Genomic DNA, 19428 nt, shown 5'->3' on the forward strand with positions numbered 1-19428 from the left:
GTGTGTTATAATTTGTATGTATGTATTTCGTACCAGAAGCTTATTAATGCGATTGCGATTGCACATTTCATTTGCGATTAGCATTTCAGGGCGTTCCGTCGGTTATTCAAGACTATTACTTTTTTTTTTGTTGTTGTTGCTGTAACAATTTGAAGCGACTCTTTCTGAATGTATGATTATCGCATACATACATATGTACGTATGAATATGTATTAACTAGGGAAAACTTCAAACACACACACACATATATGAACCATATATTTTGATCTAGTTTAATTACAGTTACACTAAAAGTGACTTGTGTGTTTTGATCTAGTAAGTATTGCCTATATATATATATATATATATATATATATATATATATATATATATATATATATATATATATATGTGTATATATATATATATGTATATTTATATATATGTATGTGCTCTTTTTGTCTACATTATATAAATATTGTTAATGCAAAGGATTTCTATTTAGCTACGTCGCTTTTCATTAAATTCTTTATGTATTTTAAAATTCCCCAAGTATATTTTAACTTAAATTTGACACAAGGTGGGAAAATTTCTAAGCGGCGGTAATAATTTAAATGACTATAAATAAAATGTGCGTAGCCAGACTGAAGAAATTACCAACAAGAATCAGTTTAATTTTACTGACAATAAAAGTTTAAAAAATGTGGTTTCCTAGCTTTAAAAAAAAATCAACCGTTTTCCCCGTAAAATTAAAGCACGAAATAAATTTTAAAGTCAAATATTTTTGTCACTATAATATTGACATTTGTAACTCTTCGGATTATTTAGACAAATAACTCGAATGCTAGCTTAATTCATACACAGATAAATTATTTAACATTTCGAATACAATCTTAACATAATTGGCATTTTTGGGAATACAAAATAGAAAGACGAACTTTAAAAATGTTTATTTAACAAAAAGCAGAAAAAACTATTTGGTAAATCTAAATACATTTATTCCATTTATATTTACAGGCCAAAATATGCACACTTCTATTTTAACAAACGCATCCAATGAGATTTGTATTGATGAAAAATCATATATGGAGAAGGAAAAGTAAATATATATTTAATAATACACTGAAACCATTGAAAATGCGAAAAGTGAATTATAAACTGGAGCAAAATAGCAGAAGGACTTATCTTTCGACATGTTCATCTATATGTACGAACTTTCAATCAGAGGGACATAGAGCTAAATTTCGTTTGTTATTGATAACTATCATCATTATGCGAATATCGATACAAATCGATATTCGATAGCAATACAAAGCACAATATTAATGTTATATCTTTATAATCGATTATATATAGCCTAACGTATTATTTAGCATATGTATAAATTTCAAATCGTATCTAAATATATTTACCGATTATATTTTTGTTCTGTATACAACTACACACACATAAATACGCACAAAAATGCTATAGGAGTTCTCGCATTTTTGAGTGTGTTTTAAATATCTGTCCTAGTGGAGATCTCTCGTCTAGAGTATTGCTACTTGTTTTCTTACTGAACAGTGGATTGATTTACAGATTTGCGGAAGATGCTTCAAACACATCCTCGGTTAAGCCACCTTATAGCTATGTGGCTCTAATAGCAATGGCTATACAAGTAAGTAATACACACATACACACTTCTTAACATAAATTAAAATAATATATATAATATATTTTATTTATTATCATTTTAGAATTCAACATTGAAAAGAGCAACGTTAAATGAAATTTATAATTTTATAACATTTAAATTTCCGTATTTCGAACAAAACAAGAAGGGATGGCAAAATTCGATTCGTCATAATTTGAGCTTAAACGAATGTTTCATTAAAGTGCCCAGAGAAGGGGCTGGGGAAAGAAAGGGAAATTTTTGGACATTGGATGCGCACTACGAGGATATGTTTGAGAACGGAAATTATCGAAGGAGACGTCGAATGAAACGACCGTATCGAAATATTAGCAAGTTTTCGGGGCTGCACGCATTGAGTGACACATTTAATTCGAAAACGATGGTTCCTCAAGTACCGGAACAATCTTACTACCAATATAGTTACAAGTGAATATAAATATATCTCATGATTATATGGATTATATCGTTTTTTTTATTATTCCACTATAGCTCTCAATGGATGGCAATACAACCATCTTATACTGGGACGTGCACGACAAGAATGAATTACACAAAAAATTGCATGGTAAAATAAAATTTAAACTAGGAAAATGCTCTATTCTTATAAGTTGTAATCTTGCAATCTTTTTCAGATGTATTCACCACAAGCAAACTTAGTTGTTGGAAATAATTATGACAATAAACTTAAAAAAGGTTACTAAGATTATTTCTTTATTATTATTATATCTAGTTATTGTTTGTAATAATAACAGACAGTTTGAACTTACGTTTGGTTATATCGTATTATACTTTTTGCCCATTTGTATTTTTCAGATCCTGTACCTGAGCATAAACTATTTGAAGCTAATCCTGTGGCTGGTTGGGAAACTGAAAGTAAGTTAAATAATTATCCAAAATACAATTTAGTGTTGAACATGCTGGCTTTAAAATATAACTATAATCGTCGCACTGAATCGAGAAAACCATGTCAAATAAATAAAACCACAATAGTTATGTTCAATACAAATATATATTTAATTAAAAAATACGATTATTTTTATGGTTTTTCAGCATTCTGTCGATCAGTTAAAAAAGAGGGTCCTCTCGAGCTGTCATCAAATTTAACCAATTATCATAACTCCTATTTATCACAACAATAATGCATACTATATTCTGTGTCATCACCTACCTTAAGAGATATCTTTAAAGTTTTTATATACATCATACATATATAAATATATATACGTAAATAAAATAAATCATATTATTGAAGTTCGTGTGTCATTCGAGGAGGTGCAACCGAAATTTTTTAAAGCAAATTTCGATTCTCTTGATAGAAAATATTTTATTGTTGTCATTAAAAGTGGGAACTTTGTTCAATAGAAGGTGTTATAGATTAAAAACACTAAATGATTTTCGATTTGTTATATTCGATTTTTTCTATATGCATGTATTGTAATAAGTATTTAATAAGTAGTACAGGTAAACAAATCTATTATATTCAGACATTATTTAAACAAATTGACGGTTTTTCAAGAACTCCAGCATACCCTGAACATTGGCGTTGACCTGTGTCTGAGATGACGACTGTCCATTCATCAAATTGTTAGGCATATTCATACCAGGAAGCACTTGTTGGGATTGATTACTGAACCCTATTTGTTGACAAAACATCAAATACTATAATTAATTTAATCAAAATATATAGATAGTAGTTCACACATCTAATCGAAAATCGTACCTTGTCCGTTTTGTTGTTGATTTTGAGCCAAGTGTTGCAGAAATAGATCTTGTTGTTGTTGATGAAGTGGCATTTGACCTTGATGTGGGAAGGATGAATATTGCCGATAAGACAGAATAGCTGGATCCATAGATGTCCAATCACTGTTACTATATCCTATTTGTAAAATATATAAATATATAAACTTTGGCAACATTTTAAATATGTGTGTGTGTTGCTTCTGCACACCTTTATTGTGGGCGCCAGCAGCTTGAGCCATTTGTTGCAAGTGAGTGTCATTTAACGGCTGTCCAGGATGTTGGTGCAATGTGGCCAAGTGGGGATTCCAGTTGGCTGCCAGTTGGAGTTGATGCTGCTGTTCCAGTTGCGCACTATTGTTGCCAACTCCTGGATTGCCGCCGCCTGGCATATTGATAAATGGTAGAATCTTGCTCGAGTGTACCCGAGCTGCACCGTCAAATCCTAGGGTATTCATATGATTGAATCCGGGAGGAGGCATACGGGCACGCTGCATATTATCAAGTAGTTGCTGATGAGTAGCTGGTGTTGGCTGCTGCAATTTAGCTCCAGCATTTCCAATATTTACATTCTGTTGTACTACCTCATTTTCCATAAGTTCGGCCAGACCCTTTTGAGTTTCAATAAACGGATCAAAACCTAAAACATACAAATATTCAATTAAACATAATATTCATAAGATAAAAGTAATTTAATACATTACCTAGGTCATCATCTGCTAACGAGCTTTGTGTAAATCGATTTTGTGGTGAATGCGAATTTTGTGGTTGGTTAGAAGACTACAAATAGAAATAATGTTATATATAATTATATTTTAATTATATATATTTATAGCAAACTTACTGTTTTATCAAAGGCTCCCATTAACCTCTGTTTCTGCAATTGCGACTGTTGCGATAAAATGCCTGCAAATAGCCAAAACAAAATCATATTGTATTGAAAATGAATGAAAATAATGTTCAAAACCACTTTACCATTATCAAAAGCACGGCCATTCTCGAGAAATAGGGCCAAACGATGAGAATCACTAAGCTGATGTCCATTCATGTACTGTTGGTGTATCTGCTGCTGGCTTTTATGAAAGTCAAAGAACTTTGACATGTTGCCAAATATGTTATTAAGTGGGTTTTCATCAGGTTGCGGTGCGAGATGCGGTGGATGCACTGCTGGTGGATGTGGTTGACTCCTATTCGCGTCAACTGCATTGCCATGATAATGGTTAGGAAATTCTTAAAAAAAAAAAATATATATATATATATATACAAGTGAGTGCCAATTCCATATTAACGAATCAATTAAAAACTTACCAGGGTGTGTGTTTTGAGGGATTCCAATATTGTTAACTAGATTGTTCCGTTTTTGTAATTCGTGAATCCGCAGAAACTCTTCCTGCTGCTTCAGTACTTGTTGATGGTGATGTTGCTGTTGCAGTTGCAGGTGCTGCTGATGCAGCACTTGCTCCTCCACGTGCCGATTGTTGCGTAGCATTACATTCTGAAAGGCTTCCTCCCACTCTGCAAAGGGGATATATTTTAAAGTGAGTTACGAATTTCAATTATATAGAATCTATATATACCATTTGTATTCGCCGGATGCTGGTATCCATCAATGCCTGTCGTACAACAAAGAAATAGTATTTAAATCAATGCAATACAAATAAGAGAGAGAGAGAGCTGAAAGAAATTTACCATTAAGCAAGTCCGGCAAATGCGAATTTGTTACGCTATTTATTTGAGACTGTCGCATATCGCCATCAGTTTTGTTCCTCAGCAGCAGTGATTGCTGGAATGCGGGTGACGATGAGAAGAAGCTATTGCTGTCATCGAATATATTCATCTTGAAGAGAGCATCTGAAACAAATATTAACATATAAAATAATATTTGCAATAAGGAATCTCTTTAATTAATTAATCTCTCACAACATACCCGATACTTCCTTTGTGCAGTCAATATCACCAGTATTTTGGATTTCAACTTTATCTTGGGTCGTTTGAATTGCATCATCCTTTGTTTTAATAATGGGATCGGTAACTTTGTGAATGCTAACATCATCCATTGTGTTTACAACAAATGGACCGTTTTCTACTGCGTTTTTATTATTATTATTATTATTGAGGACAATATCCTTATGACCTTCGCCGTCGCCGTCGCCGTCGCTGGGACTATCACAACGCGTCTTTGTTAAATTACCCGGTGAGCTCTCCTCGCTGGCACTGCTCTCGGATACGTGATCATCGCTGTTCTCGCTGCTTGAACTGAGTGATCGTTGCACATTATTGGATGCTGCCGATCGTTTTGGTAATGAAAACATGTTTGTACTTTCACTGGCCAAGTCAGTGCTTGGATTTGCACCATCTTCCGGTTGTGTTTCCGTTGGTGCGCCATGAGTTGCATCATTGCTTTCCTTTTGCTCTTTTGCAAGTGCCGCACGACCGGACGAGGCCTTCTCCTTGTTATTCCGTTCCGTTTTTGATCGATTGCTGCTGGCAACACTCGATTCGGTTTTCGTTGCAGCAGCAGCAGCAACAATTGTGTCTTCTGTTGAAACCGGTGTTATGGTTACTGTCCTCGATTCTGGAATAAAATTCTCCTTGTTTGATGTATTTGCATTGCCTGGGAATATATTGTTTTTGCTTTTAGATTTGTTTTTCTCGTTGCGGCCTTTTTCGTTTCGTGACTTCTCCTTTCTGCTTTTCCCATTCCCATTGGCGGCGCCACCATTTCCAATAGTTTCCTTGCTATTAACCGGGGATACTGATAAACTGGGCCACGCCTCTTTTTGCTGCGCATTTGCCGAACTCGCTGCATTTGCAATTGATACGGACGATGATGCTGACGATGACGACGATGATGACATAGCAACCGCAGCTGCTTTTGCTGATCCGCTGCCGCTACTAGCAGCAGCAGGAGCAACAGTTGTAGCATTTGTAGATACACCGATTCCAGTCACATTATTCGCCCCAGAAGTTGCAATCAGAACATCATGTAATCGTTTCTCATACTCCTGATGTTTTCCTTGATGCATTTCCTACAGATCGATAAAGAGTTTAAGAGTTTAAATTTAAGATAATTACTGTATTAATACCTCCTTGGTAAAGCTCGCTTCCGGATCGCCCAATTCATGCAAGTACATACAGTCGCCCTTGGGACATTGTTGATTCTTCATGAAATGGCTGCAGTACTTTGTTGTTCCGAGACTGGTCTTAATCAGCCGCCCATCAATCATGATATTGTTCACACTCTGTATAGCCCTCAGTGCATCCGTGTTGTGCACATAGGTGACATATGCCGACGCCGAGGGACCCTAATTAATTGCATTTATTTATTTATTTATGGTTTATTATTTATGTCTGTCTGACTTACCTGCACGCCAGCGTAAGTTGTACTGGGATTGATGACCACCTTATGGATTTTTCCATACTTGCCAAAGTATTCGTGCTTTTTGAGTATCTGCAACATAAATTGTGTCCCTTAAGAGTGTCCCAATTACAGTGGCATACCTTTACTACTTACATCTGCGTCGGCCAGTCGAGGCGGCAGCCCCACAACAAACACCAAATTCTTTTGCACAACACGAACATTCGCCAAATGTTTCCGATTCTCAGTTATTTTTTGCTTTCGTTGTTGGTCTCTCTGCCGCTTCTGGGACTTGAAAGCGATCATCTAACATGAAATAAAATAAAATGCATATTAATCATAAATATGTCGAGAAAGAACAGCTTAAATACTGACTGCACTACTTCAATGACTTTAAAATAATTTAAGCTACCGTTTTAATATTCAATCTGAACAATCAGTGCTCGAATAGAAGATTCTCAGTATTTATCACTAAACTTGGGACAGAACTCTATATTTATACAATTTAATTCAAAACTTTTATAATGGTGTAGCGTATACAAAAAGGGTAGATGACTTAATAAAATAATATGAGAAAGATTAAAGGGCAAATATCTGTTGGGTGCTTAATTTTCTGAATATGAGCAAAAACTCTCTTCGAATAATAACAGGCTTTCTGAAGAGACAAAAATCCTCCAAAACAGTAACATTTCTTGCATTCCTATACAAGATAGGTGGTTAGGTTAAAACCTAGAGCTCTTTGATCAGAGAAAGTCAGAATACATACTCTATTAACGAGATTCAAAGAGAGTATTTTTCAAAACTTACTTCTTCCTGCGTCAGAGGCTTGAAGTCAGCTGGATTCTCCGGATATTCCTTTCGACATGCTGGGCACAGTTTGTTCTCGTCTGTACGAATTCTGTGCCAGCAGAATCTACAAATCTGCAAAACAAAAACCAACCCGACACATTTAATTTATATATGTGCATAAAATTATGTAAAAGACTTACTTGGTATCCGCAAGTGCATGGAAAAAAGGTCAGATCATCCACTTCAAGCGGCTCCATACACAATGGGCACTCCACAGAGTCATCGTTACTGTTAGCCAGACCGTTCATTATTTTATTCAAAATAATTCTTCACTTTTACTTGGTATCTTTAACGATTAACGATGGATAGTGATTTATCTCTCTGCACAAAAAAGAAAAACAATTTTTATAAAATTTAGTTTTTGAAAAAGAAAATTGTTAAGAGTTCTTAGCTTGGCTTGATCTATCTGAAGAATAATATATATTTTTCCGAAAATAAGCACACTTTGTGATTGCAATGTGAGTGACATGTATGCGAACATGCCAAATTTAATTGAAGCACTTCTTATCTTATCAACGTGATTTACAAATGGAGACGAAGACGGAGACTAGTTCGACTTAGCTGGTCGTTTTTTATCCTCATTGTACAGCTAAAAGCGTGTTAAAATAACCAATAGTGCATATTGAAAATCTCTTCGATCCCCTAAATATCTCTAGCCAATTTTCTCCATTTGCAACCGACTTATAGTTTCGGTAGGCTTTCTTTTGTCCACACATAACTCCAGTCTTCACTTTAACCCATTACATTATATTAATCAACATTCTTCTTGCTTACCTATCCAATATGGGCTAAGAATTTCAGCCTTGAAAATTTTTATTTACATTTGTCACTAAAATAATCGAATGTGTAAAGCAGAGCAATACATGTGCCAGTAAAGCTTTTCCAATTGTTAGGATTTCTAAATCTCAAATCATCTGTATGTTTGTTAACTTGAAAAATAAAGACTCCGATTTGTGTTTAAAGTAACGTTGTGTTGTAAATCTATTTAAAATGACGTAGATCAATTTCAAGACGAAGAACTTCTTGCTGGCGTAAACCAACCCATAAAGAAATCCGATCGAATTATCGAAAATCGAACAGGTGCACAACCGATAAAGGAAGTGCAGCTAAGGATCTTCGGTGACAACACCTGCATCGATAGCAAGGCACAGGCTCAACAAAATTGAGACGTTGATTTTTATGAGTTTATCGAGAATATTATCAACAATGCATTAAAAATATCACAACAAAGAGAAAAGTTACCCAAGAAAGCAGTGTATTATTTATCTATATAATGCATGTAAACAGAAATGAACATTTTTACACATTGAGAAATTGGATATTTGTACATATGTATGTGTATATATATATATATATATATATATATATATATATATGCATCACATTATTACAACAGTGCGCCTTTGTTACAAGATAAAATGACATTTAATATTGTTGGTGTAAATAAAGTTCTCGAAATGATTTTAAATTGTTTTGCTTGTAATAATAATGAAATAAAAATGGATATGTTGTTATGTATTAACGTTTAAATTTACACACACGCACGCACACACATACAATAACACACACGCATATGGTATGTCTGTGTGTGTGTAACAATTATCGAAAAAATAAACACTTGCCAATAATCCCAAAAAACACAAATTAATTGACGTATTTTAATGTAAATAAATATACATATGTGAATATTTAACACGTTATTTATGCACACAAATTTCTATTTACTTTTGAGAACGCGAAAAAGAAATATAATAAAAACTGTCACGAAAAAAGACACGATGAAAAATAAAATTGGCAATATGCTGTTTATGACATACGCATACATATACATAGGTAAATGGTAAATACATGTACGTTTACATATGTATGGATGTCTTAATGTGAATAGAAATGAGGAAAACGAAGTTAGTTTTGTACATACATAATTATTAAAGTATTTAGTACACGTATGTTGGTGTTAGTGTGTGTGTGCGTGTGTGTGTGTTGCAATCAGAGCATTTTTAGCCAAGGCATCAATTTGTATACTTATTATTATATATTAGATATTCAATAACCAATTCCTTATGGGACGAAATCTTACACCGACTTGGCTTTTTTAGAAAATAGTCCAATTTTCAAGTTTTGCGACCAACAATTATTGCGAACGAATCGAAGAACGAAGCAGACAGACTGATAATGAGCGAAAAGGAAACGGAGAAAATATGTGGAAAAATATCGCAAATATATCGATAAAAATACAAATTTGACTCATAATAATTTTGTTTTGATAACTATGGTATTCCATTTTCTTATTTTATTAATAATTTTTAATTGAGTTGAAAGTTTTATACAATTAAATGTTAATAACAAACGCTGAAAATACCAATTTTTGTATTAAAATGAGTAATGCCGCGAGGGAATTGCATTTTGTTGTGCTCAAGGTGCATATCCAATTTTACGTAGACATATAAATTTGTTATGTTTACAAATGCGTATATCGCATTCACACACAGTAATTAAATATATTCTTTAAATAAATGCGTCTCTTTACTACCAAAAACCGATATATTTTTTATTTGGCTATCACAAGTGCTGCCCATTTCTTTACAAGTGCTGCCATTTTAAATGTGGTAACAATTTGACCTGGCGGGATAAAAGCTAAATGAAAATAAATGCTTATAAAACAGAAATCCCCAATTGAAATCAAGTTTCAAATAACATTAAAAACAGTAATGCAAATATTTAAATAAAGATTGGTTTATTTCGTTCGTAAAGACATATTTTACTTATTTTACTTGCACTTATAAGTTATAATAATATTATACACACGACATTGAAATTACAAATTGCTATTTAACAATTAATCTGTTTAAGCCAGGATCGATCACCTTGAAGCAGCTGTCACTGCGACTGGTAATACATTTTGGAGGCCAGTTGGTGGCGAGGTAGGCAGCAGCGACATAAATGTCTTATCACTTTTCGTAACTTTCTCGTCCGCATTTTCGGTGAAATACCATTTCTTCTTATTGGCCAGAAACAGCAACATTAGCGCAGGCAGATGTATCAGCGAAAATCGAAATAATTTACGAGAGCTCCCACTGTCGGATTTGTGATGAAATTTATATGCTGTAAATGCAAATAAAAATAGAGCAAATATTATATTAATAATTGGGGAAAAATCTAATAGCATCACTCTCTCAAGAAAGGGTTTCAAATGAGTTTGTTTAACTTATGAATAGGTTTTTAGAAGTGGAGGAAGATTCTTCTTTAGTTTTCAACATATTTTAACAATTTTATAGAAAAGGAAGGAAATGAACGGAAAAAATAATAACATATTTCTCACAAGAAATTTTTACAATCTTACAAATCTGCAAGTTAAGAAACTTATGAATACATTTTCAAAAGTGGAAAAGCGTTTTCGACTTATTTAAATTAAAAAAATAAAATATTATGAAAAAGGCAGAATATGAACGTCAAAAATAGCAAAAGTATGCGTTTAATGTTAATATATATATTAATTAATACACTTACCTAAATAGCAAAAGTAGGCGTTTAGGGGCAACGTTTCCAGTACAAACCAATAGTTGGTCACATCGAGTAGTGGCGCCATCATCGAGAGTCCGCCAATGGCGAACGCATAACGCAAAGCAGTTCGCCGGCAAAGGTCCGGATTGGTCACAGCCATCATGCGATATCCGGCACGCGAATAGTCCGGTCGCAGATTCCACGAGAGCGCATTGAAGTGAGGAAATTGCCAGGCGTATAAAACGCCAGCCAGAATCATTGCGCCCGCATCCAGAGAGCCGGCGCAGCCCGCCCAGCCCATCAGTGGCGGAATGGCGCCCACCACTGAACCCACCCAAGTGTTGGCAATGCTCATCCGCTTCATCGGCGTGTAGACGCTGGTGTAGAGGAACAAATTGCCCGCACCCAGTGCCGCCGTCAATCCATTGACACCAAAGTACAACATGCATAATCCGGTTGTAGCTGAGACAGCAGCGAAGCCCACGGCTTGCAGTGGCGTCATTTGGCCCGTGACTAGGACACGATTCTTCGTCCTCGACATTTGTGAATCAAAGGGAACCTCGTGATATTGGTTAATGGAATTCGCCGCTGCGGAAACCAATCCTGTGCCCACCGAGCACATTACGAATGTGGTCAAATCAAAGGCAGCCGGCGCCATTGCATATCCGCCCATTGTTGTAATAACAACTAATGCTAAAGTGCAATAAAAAGAATATGTATTAACGAGTTTAATTCTTTAGTGTTTTAGCTTACATGTGAGGCGAAACTTTGATAGTTTCTTGTATTGATTGAATTTCTTGCCCAAATGTGCATAGGGGCTCGGTATCCATGGCAAATATTCAACGCTCACTTTTTGGTTACGAGGCAGATCGGGTGGCATATGCAGCATAGCAGCTGCTGGCGCATTTTGTGTTGCATTCCCAGTTGGTCTGGCGGCAGCAGAAAGCTAATAATAATTACATATATTTGTTACTATTTGAATTTACTAAAATTTAGATTGCATAACATTTTATGGTGTCTCACCCTTATCGGATTGATTTGACCGGGAAATATCTGGGCTGATATGTAATCGCATGCACATATTTTGTGCAAATTGCGAAACATATTTGTATTTATATTTGTATTTGTACTAAAAGCCTCTTGGATATTTATAACATTTTGGGAATATAATATTTTTATTTTAAGGTTCTGTTAGAGATGTGCGTGAGATCACGTGTATAGATAGCTATATCGATATATCAGAAGTTTTACCCCAGGCAAGCCTTTCGTCAAGTTATCGATAAGAGAATAGTGGTTTTTTGCGTTCACTTCCACGACAAACTACCAGAAATTAAATTCGATGTAATTTATGTTGTTTTGCTGGCTTTGCTTTAAAAAGTAAGCGTTAAGTACTAATTTAATAATGGCATAACTCAAGACAATGATTTTAATTAAAAATTCAGAGGATGGTTGTGTTATCGATATTCGCTTCTTAATTCATATTATAATTTAAATATCGATGACTTGATTATAATTGATTAAATAAAACAATTTCCCCACACAGAAATGAAGTCAGCCAAATTGAAAAGAAATTTTTGGCTAACTGCCGAAATAGAATGTATGCTAAACTTAATAAAGGAAGTGAAAATGGCCCAAGGATCTGCACATGCAACAACTACGCATCACACTTTCACCACAATCGCTAGCAAAATGAAGAAACATGGCTTCCCAAACAAATCGCCAACGCAAGTTCGTCGGAAATGGTTTCAGATGAAATCGGCATATCTCTGCTACAAGAAAGGCAATGTCGATCGTTTATTTCTAATACCAGAGAAATTCCGCAGTGTTATCGCCCAATTCGTTGAAAGTGGCAATAAAATACGACGCGTTCCCCTGTCCTCATCGCCTGCATCGCCAATAACAACAACAACAAATGCACAAAGCAAACCCAAACCAGAAAGTAAATATTTACAATTTGTTTACGCTATGTTTCTCATAATCTTTATTTATTTATTGCAGTCGTAGTGCCAACGTCAGCGGTGGATACGTTTATAGCCCAACTAATGCAGAATAACAAATTGCTGAATGCTGAATTCACTAAATTGGAATCATCGCTTTTGGACTATGAACAGAGGTGTCAATCAATGCGTGATTATAACACCATTAAATACCTGACTAACTAACATATGCTCATTAATGTCTATCATAAGAATGCGTGTAAATATTAAATTGTATTAAATGTACTATGTACGAGTGTTAAAACTTACGGCTTATGTATTCTTAAATCAGTAAATCTACATTCAAAATGTAGTTGAGCTATAGAATTACCAAAATTGCCAATTTAAATTATAAACAAACTATGGATAAATAGGGATCAAGGCAAAAGCTAACATTATCCTTTTAGTTTGCCACCGAGGAATAAGAAACAATCGAATTTTGGTTAGACAGAGAACGTCAAAATTTGTTTCAAGTTCTGAATTTTATTATTTGACCTGTTTTCAATTCCCGGTTGATTAAAAAATAGCTGTGAAAATTGATTGAAAACATATTCCACACATTTTTTGATATTATATACACACATATATACACATATATTTAAAATTTGTTCAAAAATAAAAAAGCATTGTGATTTTTAAGAAAAAAATGATATATTTATACTTAAATTACATATTAGATATTACAAATTTTTGATGAAGCAGACGAGGAGTCCGATTGATCAAAATCTATTTTTGCATATGAACTGGTGGTGTTTTCAAAGCAAACAACATTCGCTGGCGGAGATTCACATGCGACTTTCTTCAGACACTTTGTTGTCGTCTGTCCGCTGCTCTGTGGAAGGTCTAGACTGGCATAATAGAGTGCATGATCGCCCGAGCCCGACGATGACGATGCATTGTCATCCTTATTTGTTGATGAGGCATCCTTGTTCGACACTGAATCCTCATTCAATAGTTTTGATTCCGGTTTATTTAACAACAACGACGACGACGGCGACGACAAGTTGTTGCATGCTGTGTTCGTTGTTGTTGTGGTTGCTGTTGGTGTCGTGTTTGTTATTAACAGTTTTTTCTCCATTTTATGGGCACCATCGATCGAAAATTGTCGCCCGTATTGTGGCTTATGGATTGGCCGTTGATTTTTCTTTTTTGAAATTAGGGAACTATCACTTTTAATTTGAAGAATTTGGTAGCCAATTCCTTTAGTGTCCGGCCCGGCATTCGATTTATTTATATGCTTCGTATAGTCTTCATTACTTATCGAATGTATTAACTTTCGGCCCGCTGTCGGCGTGCTGTTGCTTATATCTAAGGCAAAGTTGAATAATGTTTTCTCCAATTGATTGTTCTCCAATTTGGTGTGCATACCCCTTCTGTTCATGTGACTTTTGATAAGATGATAATTCTTATCAGCATTATTTTGATTTAAATTATTTGTTAATATAGTATTGGTGTCGGACAAATCGGCATTAGTTTCGCTCACGGCATAGCAATTGCTATTATCATTATTCATTTGTAATTTATCCGGCTGCAGCATTCGTGTATGCTGCAGCGGCGGGGACACCAGCTGTTGCTGCTGTGTGCTATTCAGCAGCTTTAACTTTTCCAACTGATCCTCAATGCATATGGGCGGTCTGTGACTCATATGCACGATGCCAACGCCAACGGGTTTCATTTCCAAATAACCGACATCCGAGCTGTCTACAGATTTTGGTATTGTCTCCGGTTTGAGCATTTCCGTAATTTGCCGAATATTACCATTTGAACTCGAGTTGGGCAATATAGCAACGGGATTCTTTTTCGTTTGAATTGCACTAGGCTGCTGTTGATGATAATTTCGTAACACGGCACGTGGTTGTTGCGTTGTGGAAGATGCTGTCGTCACATTGGAGAAATCGATTTCCATTAAATCACTCATACGGAGTGGATTCACATAGCTGCGTAGATTCAAGAGTGGAGCACTTGTCGACTTCATTTCCCTGGACGTATTATAACCGATATGTTCACTGCATGCCTGAACATCGACATTGCAAACGCTACCCTTATGCGTGTGTCCCCAATTCTTTCCCTTGTTGGAGAAGAGCACGCAACGCTGAATATCGCACCGAGGTATCTTTGACTTCGATCCCACGGAATAGGCGCGCACTCGTGGCGATGAATTATCCACTTCATTCAAGTTTCCTAGCGGTTTGCTCATTTTAATGTGCTCGACTTTACTGCCAATTGAATATGCACGACTTGGACGTTCATACCTAAAAGCGAATAACATAATTAGTGCAACATATAGACACATAGACTTATTAGAATAGACTCACTGGTTATCGATTTCGGCATCTTTAGCGAGTTTCTCGGATGAGTGCTCGGGAAAATCGATAAAGTCTTCCTCGACAACATTACAAAATGTGTTTAATTCTGTGCATTGATTCAATTGATGATTTGCATTCACATTCAGATTTTCGCACATTGATTTGTTTGGGGTCATAGAAATATAGTGTGCAAAGTTTTCTAAGAATGAAATGAAATGAAATTAAAAGGCATATCTTGCAATATTACCTCGAATGGGGATAGTACCATTTATTCCAGACAATTTGTTGCTATCGGACACATTTAAATCATCAACATTCTCTTCGGGTATCATGCATTTCGAGGTCCTTGAGCTAAACACAAAGAGCACAAATCAAAACAAAACAAATCAATTTGTTAGTTTTCATTGAAAATCGGCCAACTTACTTTATTCGATAAGCGTCATAGATGCTTTTATCATTCGCCTCATCAATACTAATTGATGACTCTTCGCTCTCCGAGCATTTCATTGCTGAATTAATTGGTGGGCTATCACTGTGTCTCTGACTCGAGTATGGGCGTGTTCCCGATATCGTGTTACATCGATGCCCATGCTTATATGCAATGTATGTTTGATTGCTGCACTCGCTCAGTGTCCGATTCCTGCTTGGTAAACTGTCGCATCGCTCTCGTCCGTAACCTAAGAAATTACAGAGAGATCATAATTAATATGCAAGTTCATTTTAAGTATTTGATATATTTGACTTACTGTTGTACTGCGGCGAAAAACTATTTCGTATTTCAATAGGATTTTGTCGTTTTTGTAGAACGTTAATTGGCTTGGAAGCCTCCGTTGCTGATGACGAACGTTTCCTCATCGGTTCACTTCCTAAATCAGGTTTTCCTTTGTACACATTCAACAAGTTCATATTCGACTCGGATTTGACGGACATTGCGCTGGGAAATAAATAATATTATTATATAAAGTGCCAAATTGAAATGCGGAATTAATCTTACAATTTTTTCTTATTTGGTTTTTTTTTTATAAATATTTTTTACTTTCTGTATTTTCTGAGTTATTCGACATTAAATAAATAATCTAGGCACAGCATTTAAAAATCGATTTAGTGTTGATTTTAATATGAATTTTAAATGAATTTGTTGCAACAATCTCATCCATAAAAATTCATTAATTAGTGGTCAAACAAGGTATCTTTAGTTCAAATCGTTTATTACAGAAAATTAATTTTAATGTGAATTTGTAGCAAAAAAAAAAAAACTATAATCAAATTTCATGACGTGTGATGCTGACTTTTTAATCACTTCATTATTTGCAGGTGTCTTACCTTAATATCATATCGTGCATATGTTTGGCAGCTGAATCTTCCGTTTCCATCCACAGTTCACCGGCACCCAGAACACTCTGGCGGCCCAGTTCCATATAAAAAATGCTTTGTGGCGCCGCGTGTCCACATCTGAAATACAAGAGAATTTTAATAGTATATAGTATTTATTGTACATATGCCAACGATCAAAAGTTTATAAACATTTACTATTTTTTTTAAAAGTTAAATATAATATTAAATGTTACTTTTAATATAATGTCCTCGTTTTTACTTTTTGAAATTTCTTGTGTCGACTGATTTCAGGTCATTAAATAAATGAATAAATTATTAAATAAATATTTCTTTTGTTTTTTAAATTAAAATGTAATACAAAATTTTATTTTTAATTTAGTCTATTTTATTTTTATGGTACACTAGGTAAACAAATAAATAACAAATACTTATCAGAGAGCTAACCAAAAATGCAGTCTTGATTCCGTGATCAAAATTGTTACTTTTACTCAAGCGATATTAAATTTATGCTCACCGTCTTATTGTTGGTAAATTTATCTCAACTTTCAAGAGGCGACCATCGCCATTTGGTTGTTTTTCCGGTCCTATACAGATGAATGTAAGCGATTTTGAGGTCAGGCAGCAGTGGTAACCGCCCGTAATTCCGACAGTCTCCGACATTCCCTTCTTTTGGACAACAACTTGCCAAACATATTCTGCAATGCACAATAAAAATATAAATTCATTTTTATTTATAGATTACTCAATTTTTTGTCAAAGTACTTACCGTAGGGTGTATTATCTCGTTGTAGGATTAACAGATTATCTAACCATTTGCGTAAATCATTCTCTGAGTTCAAAACGATGCCAAAACCGCCATCTCTCGATGCGAGAGCCAATACAAATTTATGTTTCGTATCGAAACGACGATTGATGTTGAAGCAGCTCTTCAGATCTATGACGCGTTTTGGCGCAGTTTTCTGCAGAAATTTCTTTTCCGTATCATAATATTCCAAACGGGCAGCGCCATTGTTCGTTTCCTTATAGAGCACAAAGAATTTCTTTTTCATCGTTTTCAATTTCTTCTGAAATCCACTTAGTACGATTCCGTTGTCTGACTTGGAAGCCATCATGAATCCTCCCGCCTAAGATGACTGCAATAAGAACGATATTAAATATAGTTAATTAAAATGAATATATTTAATATTTGATATAGCTTATTGGGAATATTGTAATTATTTAAGTGTTAAACCAGACCACAACATTGTGTTAACTAATTGAGAATTCTAGAGAATTGAACAACACACAGATATAAAAAATTAAGGAATTTTAAGCAGCAGCAGCTGCTCAACAACATTCTCGGGAGCAACTTTTTGCTTAATGACTCAGCAACAAAAAATCATAATAGTTTTTTTTATTTGCGATTTTCTAGGCATTTTGCTTGTGTGTATGTGTAATGTGCAATTGTATGCGGCCTTAAGGATAGATAGTGAATGCCGAAATCAGCCTACACACACATATATATATATATATATATATTTATATATATATAAATATATAAATGCCATTTACAAATTTACAATTTTAATTTCTAATTTGTATCCTGCTTTCAGCAGTATGTAAAAAAAACACTTATTTATAAGTGAAATGAATTATTTTTAAAAGTTAAATTGATTAAAATAAGATTTAAAATATTTATTCATAATACATAAATAAATTTCGCATATTTGTGTATTTATGTATTATTGAAATTATTGCATAGAATGTCAGATACTACGCATATAGTACACACACACACACCACACTTACACACACACACAAACATATGTATTTAAGTAAATACATGTCTAATATAAATGCTCAGCTCGAAATATATATACATGTATGCACATATGTTTGTGTAACACTATTTCTTTTCCTTTTTTTTTATGAGACAAAATATTTGACTCTTGTTGTGTTTTTTTTTTGCCCGTCGAAATCTTTGTTATCAACTGCGAAATTCCTGACACATGAGAAACTGCCAGAATCGTCGAGTGTTTTAGAGGGACTCACTAAACATGTTGCTGCATTGCTGAATTTATTTAGTAAATCAACACATTTACACGTATGTGCTTAATAATACGCACATCTGTATGAAAACTTATAGATATTTATGTACATATGTATACGCAGTATGGGTAAACATATGTACATATTTCATATATGGATAAATATAGTTGGGAATATCTGAGCTTTGTTATATTTCTACCGCACAAAAAAAAATGTGTTCGTTGCGAAGTGGAAATTATTTTCTATGTATTTTCACTATATATAATTTGCAGAATACATACTCCGAATTCAATAGGCATATATTTATGTGTTAATTTATAATCTAATGATTTTTTTTTAATATAGTGGTGGCAATTTGAAACTAATCGAACTTATCGTTGTATGCCAAAGAATTCCAATCGTGTCACTGCTAGAGCTGTAAGCGAAACCTACATGGAATTGTAAATATCTATCGGTTAGATTTTTATTTGTTATCGATTGAAGGAAAATTAACCAATATGTAAGTCAAAATTATCTTCATTTACAAGAACGATAAAGAAATTCCTGGATGGATCACGAAATCCAAATAAGACCGGAAACTTATCATAGAGATTGTAATAAATTAAAATAGGTCTCAGATGTCTGCTGGCACCTTATCGTCATTATAAAATGGAATCTTACGATACATCCTAAAAAGTCGAAAGA

The 19428-nt window shown here is 34.5% G+C and overlaps 5 protein-coding genes across 9 annotated transcripts; 2 read left to right on the forward strand and 3 right to left on the reverse strand.

Moving 5' to 3' along the window:
* Nucleotides 1-271: 271 nt before the first annotated feature.
* On the forward strand, nt 272-2876 carry LOC116805672 (forkhead box protein E1-like). The gene is made up of 8 exons (XM_032739124.2): nt 272-315; nt 997-1078; nt 1558-1636; nt 1716-2077; nt 2141-2216; nt 2284-2344; nt 2465-2524; nt 2702-2876. The coding sequence occupies exons 2-8, from the start codon at nt 1005-1007 to the stop codon at nt 2788-2790; spliced, it is 801 nt and encodes a 266-aa protein (XP_032595015.1). The 5' UTR covers nt 272-315; nt 997-1004; the 3' UTR covers nt 2791-2876.
* A 164-nt stretch (nt 2877-3040) lies between these two features.
* On the reverse strand, nt 3041-9772 carry LOC6567007 (CAR1 transcription factor). 2 transcript variants are annotated; one of them, XM_032739123.1, is made up of 16 exons: nt 9676-9772; nt 7736-7916; nt 7554-7667; nt 6903-7052; nt 6753-6839; nt 6475-6693; nt 5316-6417; nt 5078-5239; nt 4966-5001; nt 4697-4903; nt 4364-4618; nt 4233-4294; nt 4093-4168; nt 3600-4028; nt 3372-3527; nt 3041-3310 (listed from the first exon to the last, which is right to left on the reverse strand). In XM_032739123.1, exons 2-16 carry the CDS (start codon nt 7841-7843, stop codon nt 3276-3278), a joined length of 3198 nt encoding a protein of 1065 aa, XP_032595014.1. In that variant the 5' UTR covers nt 7844-7916; nt 9676-9772; the 3' UTR covers nt 3041-3275. The 2 variants fall into 2 exon arrangements, with proteins under 2 accessions (XP_032595014.1, XP_032595013.1); XM_032739122.2 differs by having other exon boundaries at nt 3041-3285; nt 9676-9768.
* A 541-nt stretch (nt 9773-10313) lies between these two features.
* On the reverse strand, nt 10314-12322 carry LOC6567008 (protoheme IX farnesyltransferase, mitochondrial). The gene is made up of 4 exons (XM_001992898.2): nt 12123-12322; nt 11853-12045; nt 11106-11792; nt 10314-10700 (listed from the first exon to the last, which is right to left on the reverse strand). Exons 1-4 carry the CDS (start codon nt 12201-12203, stop codon nt 10459-10461), a joined length of 1203 nt encoding a protein of 400 aa, XP_001992934.2. The 5' UTR covers nt 12204-12322; the 3' UTR covers nt 10314-10458.
* A 135-nt stretch (nt 12323-12457) lies between these two features.
* Nucleotides 12458-13344, forward strand: LOC6567009. The gene is made up of 3 exons (XM_001992899.2): nt 12458-12476; nt 12643-13038; nt 13098-13344. Exons 2-3 carry the CDS (start codon nt 12645-12647, stop codon nt 13259-13261), a joined length of 558 nt encoding a protein of 185 aa, XP_001992935.1. The 5' UTR covers nt 12458-12476; nt 12643-12644; the 3' UTR covers nt 13262-13344.
* Nucleotides 13345-13709: 365 nt separating this feature from the next.
* LOC6567010 (insulin receptor substrate 1) lies at nt 13710-19046 on the reverse strand. Of its 4 annotated transcripts, none has more exons than XM_032739120.1 (9): nt 19026-19045; nt 17483-17849; nt 17231-17411; nt 16705-16833; nt 16128-16315; nt 15806-16058; nt 15629-15732; nt 15391-15487; nt 13710-15327 (listed from the first exon to the last, which is right to left on the reverse strand). In XM_032739120.1, exons 2-9 carry the CDS (start codon nt 17826-17828, stop codon nt 13749-13751), a joined length of 2877 nt encoding a protein of 958 aa, XP_032595011.1. In that variant the 5' UTR covers nt 17829-17849; nt 19026-19045; the 3' UTR covers nt 13710-13748. The 4 variants fall into 4 exon arrangements, with proteins under 4 accessions (XP_032595011.1, XP_001992936.2, XP_032595010.1 ...); XM_001992900.2 differs by having other exon boundaries at nt 13733-15327; nt 15391-15580; nt 15647-15732; nt 19026-19046; XM_032739119.1 differs by having other exon boundaries at nt 13733-15327; nt 15391-15580; nt 19026-19046.
* Nucleotides 19047-19428: the final 382 nt, after the last annotated feature.

This window comes from Drosophila grimshawi, unplaced genomic scaffold (assembly GCF_018153295.1).
Source record: "Drosophila grimshawi isolate 15287-2541.00 unplaced genomic scaffold, ASM1815329v1 contig_1377, whole genome shotgun sequence".
Classification (NCBI taxonomy): Eukaryota; Metazoa; Arthropoda; class Insecta; order Diptera; family Drosophilidae; genus Drosophila; species Drosophila grimshawi.